Source organism: Sander lucioperca, chromosome 22, assembly GCF_008315115.2.
Source record: "Sander lucioperca isolate FBNREF2018 chromosome 22, SLUC_FBN_1.2, whole genome shotgun sequence".
NCBI lineage: Eukaryota > Metazoa > Chordata > Actinopteri > Perciformes > Percidae > Sander > Sander lucioperca.
In genome coordinates, this window is record NC_050194.1 from 19,153,449 (window position 1) to 19,165,737 (window position 12,289).

The window sequence follows — 12,289 nt, forward strand, 5'->3', positions numbered from 1 at the left end:
GTGCATACGTCGTCTATGTGCGTACCTGTTTGTGCGTAGGAATGCAGCCTAGGATGAGTAAGTGTCTTTAAAGCAAGTTAGAGGACTTGTACACACACATGCACACACACTTTTACACAGAGAACGTTAGCCTTCACCATCATGTCAAACTCCTGTATCACAAAAACATATATTTACACACACACACACACACACACACACACACACGTACACACACACACACACACACACACACACACACACACACACACACACACACACACACACACTTCAAGCCCCATGATCCTTTGCTGTGCTGACTGTGCTCTTGTCTTCCTTTAAGGTCTGGCACACCTGATGATTGGCGACCAAGGTATGGCCTCCTCTTACCTCACTTCCTGTTGTCCTCTGCTATACCATCACCCCCTACCTCCTCACCTCCCACACTCACAACTCCCTGTATCCCTCCCTCACTTCATCACCACCTGGCGCAGGAGGCAGTTGTCTCTCTAGGCACTGAACTAAGGTCAGTTTTTGTTCTATAATTGAGATTTCTTTGTTTTAAAATGGTTCCATTTGGTCTTATCAAGAATTTCCGTTTTAATTTAAACCAAAATGATGCCTTGGGCATTTACAGTGGAGCAATTACATAATAATAACTGAAATACGGCCTTTTTGGAAATATGGCCAACATTATTTGGTTTGATTTATGAAGAGAGTGATGAGCCTGAGAGCAACTTCTGCTGGGACATATACTATAATCATGGCTGCTGATGTGGGAGGGCGTAATGGGAGAGTTTAGACGGCTGCGGCTTGACCGTGCTTGGCTTGGTTAGACTTGGCAGGGCACCAGGTCATGGAAATGGAGCTAAGGGCTGGCTGATCGACTGACTCCATGGATGGTTTGAATTGGTCTTTACTCTTCCACCTCATTTCATTTTCTCTCATCTGTATGTAAGAGTTTGATTGAGGGGATGGGAGCATTTAGTGTGTGTGCATGCATGATGTATGCATATGTGTGCATGAGTGCTTTTATGGTTTGAATCAATAACTGCGGAAGTTTTCATAGGAACACTCCACATTCATCCATGGCTTTTTATCGTCTTACATGCTCTGCCGTCGCCGGTCCTCACATGGGCCCCTGCTCATACATTGGCGAGCACATGTGATTCTGCAAAGCTTTTTATACCTCAACCCCTAAGTTGTCCAGTGTTTTTTATCACAGCCCCCCAAAAAGTGCCACTATTCTGCCTTTTGAAAATTGTTCACTGATGAACAAAACTCACAATGCCACCTCTCTCTTCTTGCCCTCTTTCTCCCATTTCCTTCCTCTGTTTCTTCTTTCTATATGTTTGGGACACCACCCTCTGTGAATTTAGGAAAACTCAGAGGTACCCCCCCCCCTCCCCCCCTCACCCCATCTGATTTTTTTATGTGTATGGCTAATGGGCTGTTCTGGGTGGTGTTGTAGTTGAATGTATTAACAGGCTTTTGTATGTATGGTAATGCAGACCTTTAGAGCCGTTTGGTTTCAAGTTCTCATTTTCGGTTGCCATTATATTGGAATGTTTCATTTTTGGTAAGGTAAGCTGTTGATGCATGTGTGTGTGAGCGTGCTCATATTAAGCGTGCATGCATGCGTGCAAATGATTTGTAGCTCCGGCATACGGTGCTTTGGAAAATCTGAAGGTAGGTGCTGCTGGATCGGTCAGCTCTGCATGGCGCTGATGAATACACTGATTGACCCACATAAAGACAGGCCTGACCGTGACAGGCTGATCTGTCTCTATTGTACTCTGTGATTGGATGAGAGAGGACATGATGATGGCCGTTTCCCTTTGTGACAGGCCGCCATGTATTCGCTGAAGTGTGCTATTTGATAAAATCTTCATCCAAGCTGGTGGATAAAAAATATCTTGAAAAGAGCACAAATTACTTCTTCACCATCTATCACAGTGAGGCATCTCTATTCTCACAAGCATATTTCTATGATTCTATCTGAGCATTTTTGTTATGTTTTGATTGCTAAGTAAGCTTCTTGTGCTGGAGTTTCTGCCTTAAAATGTCTGGCATGAATCATCCAGGTGGCAGTGAAAATTGAATTGCTTCATCTGGCTTATGCTCAGCATTTAAAATCACCTACTTAAAGACCGAGATGTATTAACATATGTTTCCAACATTATTACACAATGTATTCAGTGTATTTGTGTATAGTGGATGCCCTCACTATTACGGATGTTTGGATTGTGATAGGCTGAATGTAGAGCTGTGGCTGATTTATTTTCTTTTATTTATTTTTTTAAACCTTTGAAGTCTCTTTCAGAAACTGTACACATGAAAAAGCTGTGTGTGCATGTGTGTTTGTGCAAGTGTGTTTTTGCTCTGCATACTGAGGAGTAAAGGCTGTCAAATGGTGCAGACGAAGCCTAGCTTAGGTTAGCTCAGCGTAAAGAGGCTTTTTGAGGAGCCTGCAAAGCTGAAATGAGTTTCTTTGTGTGTGTGTGTGTGTGTGTGTGTGTGTGTGTGTGTGTGTGTGTGTGTGTGTGTGCGTGCGTGTGTGTGTGTGTGTGTGTGTGTGTGTGTGTGTGTGTGTGTGCGCGCATGCTGGAAAAATTGAGAAAAAGCGACTGTGCCTGTGAGAGAAGAGCTAAAGGAATAAATGATAGAGGAAGTAGAGAGGGAACGAGGAAGCGAGCGAGAGATAAAGTGAGTTGTATTCTCTCCTGTGATGTAGAGCAACTGCCTGTATCTGCAAAGGGACAGCGGTGCTCCCGTCTGCCCTTCCAGCCCAGTCATTCTGCAAGGGACATCAGCCCTGGACCTTTCCCCTCCTCCATAAAACATAGCTATCATGCTCCCTGGAAACGATACCCACAGATCACTAATCACTTTGAGTGGGTGAAAATGCACGAATTGTGGAGGGAAGAAAGAAAAGAGGGAGCCAAATTGGATTTTCATAAGTATTGAGCAGCCAAAGGAAGAGGGGGAAATGGATTTTTTTTCCCTTTTTTGAAAAGTATTGAGCAGCAATAATCTGGATAGAAAATGTGCTAAAGCCAAGTAGCAGATTTTGCCTTTTCTCTTCTCTCTGTCTGGCCAAGAATAGACCGTGAAGGGTCCTGGGTGTATGAGTGATTGTAGGTTCTGAATAGGATTGAGAAGTGGCTCTTGGACGTAATTGGCAGCAATGCTCGTTATGATTAATTTATATATTTATAGCTTAAGGCGGTTTGTCCGGTTAATAACAGTTGTTTGTCTGCATATCCAAGTGTTCTCAATATCAATCAAACAATCTGTGCACGGCACAGACAAGTGGTCAGCCTCGCTTGAAGTGACCTTTACACACGCGCTTACTGTACGTGAACGGACAGGCAAACAGACACTCACACATACTCACACACAATAACCTTTAGAGAGTGCCCGCTGAGTAGGTGAGTGAGTGTGTGTTCAGTGTAAATATGCATGAGTAAGGCTGCCTGCACATATTCTTCACGGTCAGTGGATGAAGGCAGGACAGAGAATAAGGTGTGTGTGTCTGTATGTTTGTGTGTGTGCATGTGTGTCTTGTGTGAGGGCATGAGTGTTCAGGGGAGGTGGATTTTGAGTCATAACTTGTGACTCATAAAGCGTCGGCAATCAAAGCGCCTCATTTTAACACATTGTCTTATGGCAAAAACACACAGATGGACGCACAGTCCGCTACACACACACACACACACACACACACACACATACGCACACACTCTCCCTCTCTCACACACACACACACACACACACACACACACACGCACACACACACACACACACACACACGTGTTCAGTGTCACACTCTTTGGATTTCTCTTGAAATTGCCTCTTTTGTTTTTGTCCCTACACCTCACTCTCATTTTCTCCCCGACATACACATGTGCGTGCTTTTCCTCACAAAAACAAACATTTGCGTACACGCAGAGGACGGGCTCCGTGTTGACTTCACCATATGTGGTGTTGGGAGTGGTAGCAGAAGCCAAGACAAGAGGAACCAGTCAGTACCAGCAAAGTACAGCATGTCTCCTACCTCTTACTCATCATCATCTAACAGTCATAAAAAATCACACTAGGAAGGATTATTCTTTAATAAATACAGGCACTGAAACTAAATTAGAATTTGTTTTGTTATTTCAATTATTAATAATAATGATTAATTAATATTTTTTCAACATTTCTCAACTTATCTTTCTCAGGTGTTGTTTTTTTCGATAAATGATACATTACAGAAGTTTATAGTTTATATATATATACGTTTATACCTCTTAAAATTGCCAAACATTCACTGATGCCAGCTTCTCAAATGTGAATGTTAAATTTGAAATCATTTAGGGCCGCAGATATTGATTATTTTTTATAATCGATTAATATGCCGATAATTTTCTCGCTCAATCAATACATATTTTTGTTTTGTTCAAATGTCAGAAATGTGGGGAAAATGCCCGTTATCATTTCCCACAGCCCCAGTTGATGTTTCAAATGTCTTGTCTGTCCAACAAGCAGTCAAAATCCCCAAATATTCTACTATCATGAATGACAAAGAAAAGCATCAAATCCTAGCATATACTGTATATTGTTTATTCGATCATTCATTGCAGCTCTAATATCACTGTAACCAATACCAGGTCTGGCCCTGTTGGTTCATTGTTGGTCATTTAAATACGTCACCTTGGGCTCAGGCAACTTGTGATGGGTATTTTTGTTACTATATTCTGACATTTTATAGACTAAACGATTAATCAGTTAATTGGGGAAAAAAATAATCAACTGATTAATCAACATCTAACTACCTGTAACTGATCCTGCAGAGCAATGAAGGAAGTTGCCTTATGTTTGGGCCATAAGGTGAAGTGAATCAATTGTCCATGTGGCTTATATAGTATATATAGTATTTTTTCATTGTATCCAGTAAATGTTACTCTTTTAAAATAACAAATAATTTTGTTTGCATTTGCCAGAATTCTACACCTGCTAGTGAAGTATGCAAAATGATCTAAGCCTTAAAGAAAATACTGTAATATAAAGTATATTTGTCAATAAAAGATATTTCTCAGACACACATTAGCCACTGTAGCTGTAATGTTTACATAATTTAGCAAGACGGGCAAGTGAGCAGCACTCAACCCGAGGTGAGAGAGAGCCGCTTGGTGTTAAGAGGCAAGTGTCTGGTGATTGGCTGCCTGCCCGACTGACTGGCATGAATTTGGCTCCTGATGGCCACATCTGGAGCTGTGAATAAAGAAAAATTGTTAAAAAACAAAGTTGTGCCCCCTCTGGCCACCAGCAGTGACAATGCAATTGAACCAAAATTTGACTGTAAAACGCACCATTTTTCTAGATGTACCCTTTCCACTAATGGGACTAATTCTGCCTCTACTCTCCGCTACTAACACCCATTACAGTTCTGTACTACAACTCTCATTAATGCTTAACACCCATGCAGCACATGTATGAAAGTCACAGCACAGCATACAGAGCTCTACCCCCACTTTATCAGGGAGATGCACAGTTACAGAACTCACCATGGGAAATGTGAAGCAATCCCACTAGTATTTACTAGTGGGATTGCTTCACATTTCCCATAGTAAATGTATACATTTACTAGTAATTGTATGCAATTACCATCCTGTTAGCAAGTACACATTAACATATTCGCACATTCAACACAACGCTAATAGGAAACACGCAAAGGCCATGCACCCTGTAATCGCCTAAAAATAAAGACTTCAAACGGACTCCCCATTTACAGAGGATGAAGGGAAAAGATAGAGCGGAGGCTGGCTGCAAGTGCGTAAGGGAGGGCGGGAGGAGGGGTGGGCAGGAAAGGGTAAAGGAGTGTAGAAAAGTGATGGTGAGGAAAGATAGGAGCGCATTCAGAAAGTGGGAAAAGAGAGGTGGAAAGAGAAGGTCGGAGACAGGAAGGGAGATAAGACTGCAGCGATTCTCAGCAGGGACGCTGCATCTCTCCTTGAGCTCCCCGACTTGACACAGTCTCGCATCAGCCAGGATGGTATTCATCAGTGATGCAGATACCTCATACACACACTTACACTCCCTTTTTAGAAAGAAAGAGAAAGAAACAGGCAAGTCGGTGCTCCAATTGTCTCCTACCTGTTCTAGCTATTTCCATTGTGTCTGCGTGGGTGTGTGGGCGTAGTGGCCCAATTGGCGATTCACTCCAGTACCCCATCTGGCATTTGAAGTTCATTTCTTTGCTGTTTGCCAAAACAAGAACAAACACATGAACAAGAATACACACACTTGCACTCACAGGCATTGCACGCATACACACACAGACACAAACACTCATTTACTCGTGGTGCTTGTCTGGAATAATTACGACAACTGAAATAGCCACAGCATTCATTAAAAAACCCATTACATTACCTTTATGAAAAGAGGTCTTTATGCTCTTGTTATTTGTTAACAACCTGCTGTAACGGGTTTCATTAGGTATGTGTTTGTTAGTGGGACACGGCAATATGTGTGTGTATGTGTGTGTGTGTGTGTGTGTGTGTGCGTCTAACACGGATGAAACAGACTCTGATCTTATCCATCTTAAATACACTGTTCTGCCTGCATACATTGTCATGGAAACAAACCGGTTTCCCTGGGTACCAGAGAGAAGGCCAAATTCAAGCTACAGACAGAGAGAGAGAAAGAAAGATGAGCATAGATAAAAGAAACAAAAAGGGACAAGAAATAAAAGATTGAACATAATGGCAGGAAGTGTGCTGTTCATTGTTTTTTCTTAAAAACGAAATTCGAAGGAATTAACAATATAAGGTATTATTAGGTTATGATCTGTTTGTGCCTCAAGGAAATTCACTTGAAAAAGACCATGTCTGCTCAAAAACGATTTTAACTTTAATTTATGTTGTATGTACCAAGCAAAAATACTCTTTCTGACTATTTTTCATCACTGTAAATTTAATATATTTGGGTTTTGAAGACATCACATTGGACTCTTGAAAATTGCTATTGACATTTTTCCCTATTTTATGTTGATTATACTTTATTTTAGTTGAAACATAAAATGAGCTACTACCTTGATAATCCATTAATTGTTTTTCATTTTTAGTAAGTAAGTAAAATATGCCCAAAATGTGATGTTTCCAGCTTCACTTGAATATATCTTCTGAGTGTTTTGTCAGACAAAACAAAAGATTTGGTGAAATCACCTTAGGTTTTGAGAAATTGTGATCAGCATTTTGACACTGGTTACTGTTTAAAAGAAAAAACAATGAATCAATTAACCAAGAACAAAATCCTGCAGATTAATAGATTATGAAAATATTTGTCAACGCTGTGTTTTTTAAACTGTATATCTCATGTTGGAAATGAATGCCTTCAATTTAACAACAAAACAAGGAATAAGAGTTTAACGTTGCAGACAGCCAATCTGTCACTTGTGTCCTGACAGTAATATCCTCCTCTACAGTATTGCTCCCTTGGCTGTGATGTGATAGCCCAATCGGTTTCAAAGCCAGATGCTGTATATCACTGCATAGAGATGGAAACGGCAGTCGTAGCCTTTAGTGAACTTGGCTGTATAGATTTTTTTTACACTTTAACTTAATATAGAGACTATGCATATGTTAGCATACATTTACATACATTTCCTACACTGGTCATCTATCTGTATACTGTATGAGTGCATAGTTAATCCACCTGTCTGTTATTAAGGAGGGATGCTTTTATGCAGGATGTTTGAGTTTATGCTGTGTGTGTGTGTGTGTGTGTGTGTGTGTGTGTGTGTGCATTTGCGTGTGTGGACAGTCTGAGAGGAGCTGATAGCAGAACTGCATGGTGGGCTAAAAACGAGGTGTGCAGGGGAATTGCAGTGTGCTATCTCCAGAATGACAGGGCTGCCATGATTGAGGCTTGCTACACTAGGATTTAGATACACCAGCATTTTTTCTGTTTCGTTCTCTCTAGCCATCCATCCCTCACTCTCTGCCACTCCCTTTCCTTGTCTCTCTTTCTACCCCTCTACCTCTTTCTCTTCCATTTTGTGTTGCACATCTCAATAAGTTTCTCCGTCTCCCCTTTTTTATTCCTTCTTTCAAATTCCCCCTATGCATCTTTCCCTTTTTCCTATACCCAGCATCTTTTCTACCATGCTCCCTCTATCAGGTGCTTTATAATGTAGGCTCCCCTGATGTGCTCCCAGCCTCCATCCGCCATTTTGATTCAGTACAGCTGTCCATGATAATGTACTGTTCACTCAATCACTCTTTCTCTCTCTCACTCTCGTCCTCCTTCTACATCTCTCTCTCTCTCACACACACACACACACACACACACACACACACACACACACACACACACACACACACACACACACACACACACACACACACACACACACACACACACACACACAAACACACATGACATGCACAAACACATTCATATTTGCTGTAACACAGGGTTGCCATGGAAATGACAACTTAGTGTGTGAAATGTTTAGAAGGAAACCCATGAGAAGAGACAAAGCCAGATGAGACACACACACACACACACACACACACATACACACACACACACACACACACACACACACACACACACACACACACACACTTGCCATATGCACACAAAAACACAGAAATCAAAGTGATGTGTGTTTGATCGTCGGAGGGGCAGTACAGTTGCAGCTGGTCCCAGTATCAGCAACCATCAGATCAGTTATTCACTCTCTCTCTCTCTCTCTCTCTCTCTCTCTCTCTCTCTGTCTCTCCCTCCTGTCTCCCCACAGGCTGCTTTATATATTAGAGTTGTAGTTTGTAGTGATAGCCTTCAAAGTCTAATGCCGATCATCCTCCATCTTTACATTATGCCTTTTTCCACTGTAGCCTCCATAATTAATAATTTCTTCACTAATTCCTTGCACATTTTCCTGGTGATTTCTTACATCATTTTCTCTCTCCCTCCTTTTCCTTCTTCTGTCTCTCCTCTCCCTCGTTCCTTTCCTGTCCTTTAGTAACTTAATTTGATTAGATCAAGATCTGTTTTTCAAGGGAGTGCTGAGAAAAAGAGAAACATTTTCAGCTAGATAGACAACTAAAGGTTATTATCAGTATTCCTTTAACTGTTTATCATTTTTTCAATTGCTCGATTAATTGTTGAGTCTATAACATGTCAGAAAAAAGTGAAGAAGCTGACCATCAGATTTTCCCAGAACCCCTAAATTACATATTCAATTGTCGTGTTTTGTCCAACAATGGTCCAAAATCCTTAGATATTCAATTTACAATTGTGTAGAACAGATAAAGGAAGCACATCCTCATATTTTAGTAGCTTGAGCCAACAAATATTTGACTTTTTTGCTTTAGAAGTTACTTAAACAATCAATTGATTTGTAAGTGTGTTGTAAATTAGGCTACTGCCACACAACCACAAATATTTTAGAGGTTGTTTGAGGTTTTTCTTTCCTTCACTTATTCAGGTAATCTCATTGACATACTACATAGACTTGAGAACAAAGAAAAACAATTACAGTCAGACCTCACATTCAACCACAACAATGGTCACAGCTAAAGAAGTACAAAGTCAGACAACCAAAGATCATAAATAATCAGGAAACAACAACAAGGACTAATCTGCTAAACAGCTGATAATAAAGCTTTAAAATCTCTCCAGGAAATGAAATAACCTAGCTTGAGAGATTCCTTTTTTTCTCTTTTTTACTTACAAGCTTTATTTATCCACATAGTGTCATAAGATCAGGTTCTCTTTTAAATTAAAAACAATTAGTCAGACTTTACATACAACCACACATCCAACCCACAAGAAATTAATTAAACAACTAATAGATAGAAAATGACAAGAGTCAATAGTGCTCAAAAATCTCCAGAGGAAATGAAATATTTCAGCTTGAGAGATTTCCATTCTTTTCCTCTGCTTTCCTTTTATTTTCTCTTTCCTTTCTCTGCATATCTTCATCCTGTTCGTCTGCTTTGATCGACAGTGCTCTCCACAGGATGAAGTGTGACATGTGGTGTGTATGTCAGTGTCTGTCTCACTGTTTACTCTGAGCTAATACTGACTCACTCCATTAATCTGAGCTACAGATCCACTCCAACCTGCCCACTTGAGAGCGTGCGCGTTCCTGCGTGCGTGTGTGTGTGTGTGTGTTTGTGGTCACTGATTGCATGCACGACACATGTTCTTCATTGTGATTGTGTCATCCAATATGCATTTTCCTGCCTGATTTGTGTGCGCATACGGCCGTTGTTGTTGCGAGCCAGAGCTTCCAGATCGATGCAGATGCTTTATGTGCTCCTGTCTGGTCTAATGACATGTCTGTAAATTAGCAACAGAATGGCGGAGCACAACGGTGAAACCTAATGGCACCTCTGTAAATTACCGCTAGAATGCTGCTGGACGGCTGCGTGTGTTCTCATTGTGAACAACTTGGCTGCCCCCCTTACTCCGCCACCTCATCTACATTTGTCTACGTGCCTGCTTGTGTGTGATTGTGTTAGCATTTGTGGCTGTTCTTTCTCTGTGTGTGTATGTGTTTGTGTTTCTTGTGTGTGTCTCCCTCCTCCTCCTCGCTCCCGCTCCTCTCAGTAAAGACTAGCCCGAGGCCCTGAGTTGGTAATAGCTTTTCTGACAGCAATACACCAATATTTACAGAGACCGGCACCCACCCACACCCCTGCACATTTCATGCACACATAAAAAACCTATACTTGTCCGCACACATTCACATGCTTGAACACAAGTTGCACACACTTCTTACTCTTTTTGAATCATGCACACACACAAACACACTCCTAATTAACATGCTGGGAGGGAAGGAATCGCACACTAGGGGGAACTCACACGCATGCTGGCATACAACTTGTTGTTTCTTAAGACCCTGACACACCAGGGAAGGGCTGATGGTGAGCAACCGTCGCTCTAGTTTTCGCGGTTTGTCCCGCACTGTCATCACGCGTCGGCTTTCGTCTGCCTTTTTTTTGGCACATTCGACATGTTCAGCGTCCGTCAGCGTCTGCGTGAGGAATACATCTGATTGGCTATTCGGCAGAAGCGAATTAGTACCCGAAAAGAAAAACGGTAGTGTGAGGAAAGCAAACAAAACGACCGTAAGCGTGCACAAACTCTTCACATTTTTCATCCTCATCTCATTTGATCAATCTAATACACACAGAGCTGTCAAAATGGGCAAAAAATGACATTCAATGTCCTACACTGTAAAACTTAATATAAAGAGCGTAGACCGCTCTTCCTCTCTGCTTCATGGTTGGTGCTTGACTGTCAACCAAGCCCCCTAGCAAGCAAGCTAGTTAACTAGCCAGCCAACTGGCCAGCCAGCCACTTTTAAGTTTAACAACTTAACTTAATGTTTCATTGTCACATTGTTGGAAAGCAGATTGCTATCGCCAGATGAGTGACAACTTTGTTCGGCTCATTTTCTGTAACCATTGTAGCTGAAGGCATGTTGGGTGAAATTAGCAAGTTAACGTTAGGTAACTAGCCAGCTGCCAACAGCGGGCCGTTCAGTCAATCCGCTGTGCTCCCACGGCAGGGAGACATGCCGAGAGAAAGGATGACAGCCCTGGAGATGGACAGTCTGGTTAGCCATCTCCCGGTGTCTGCTCGCTGTTTTCCAGCGGGAAGCGAAGCAGAGGGACCTTCGCTCTTTGCTGCTGATTCAGGCAAAGGCTGTTTTGTTTTAGGTGTCATAGCAACGTTTGTATCCGGTTTTCCTTTTTGAATGTTGGCATCATGGATGTATTAAGAGAATGGTTGGCATGGATAGTTATTTTCTCTCACGCAGGCGCAGAACTTTACATTACATTACATGTCATTTAGCTGACGCTTTTATCCAAAGCAACTTACAGTTGCTACATATGTCAGAGGCCACACGCATCTGGAGCAACTATGGGTTAAGTGTCTTGCTCAGGGACACATTGGTTGATGTATCGCAGTGGGAATTGAACCCAGATCTCCCACACCAAACGCATGTGTCATATCCACTGCGCCATCACCACCACATATAACTTACATGGTAGTTGGCCAGAGGCTGTAGTCTTTGTGTGTTCCAGTGCATTTGTTGGCCAAGACAAAGGCGACAAGGGTGGGGCAACGTGAGGCGACGCCACAGCTGGCCTTCATCGCAACTAGTTCTTGGCCGTCTGCTTGGTGTGTCAGGGCCTTTACTCATATGTTGGCTTTCACACTTTGTTTTTTTTTCATGCAAGAGAATGCAACAATTTGCCACAATTGCTCTTTGAATTGTGATAGATTGTCACCTTTTCCTTCTCAT

At 41.9% G+C, this 12,289-nt stretch overlaps 1 protein-coding gene across 27 annotated transcripts in view; it reads left to right on the plus strand.

Moving 5' to 3' along the window:
- The window catches only part of nrxn1a (neurexin 1a), a 60,061-nt gene that overhangs the window by 9,176 nt on the left and 38,596 nt on the right, over window positions 1–12,289 (plus strand). For 15 of the 27 annotated variants that reach the window (XM_035997502.1, XM_035997514.1, XM_031315163.2 and 12 more), the window contains 2 exons: window positions 323–352; window positions 1,359–1,370. The exons of 4 other annotated variants lie outside the window; for them this stretch is intronic. In XM_035997502.1, coding sequence (XP_035853395.1) covers window positions 323–352; window positions 1,359–1,370 — 42 coding nt within the window. The remainder of the gene's footprint in view (window positions 1–322; window positions 353–1,358; window positions 1,371–12,289) is intronic. 8 more of the 27 variants (XM_035997504.1, XM_031315171.2, XM_031315177.2 and 5 more) reach the window with 1 other exon arrangement.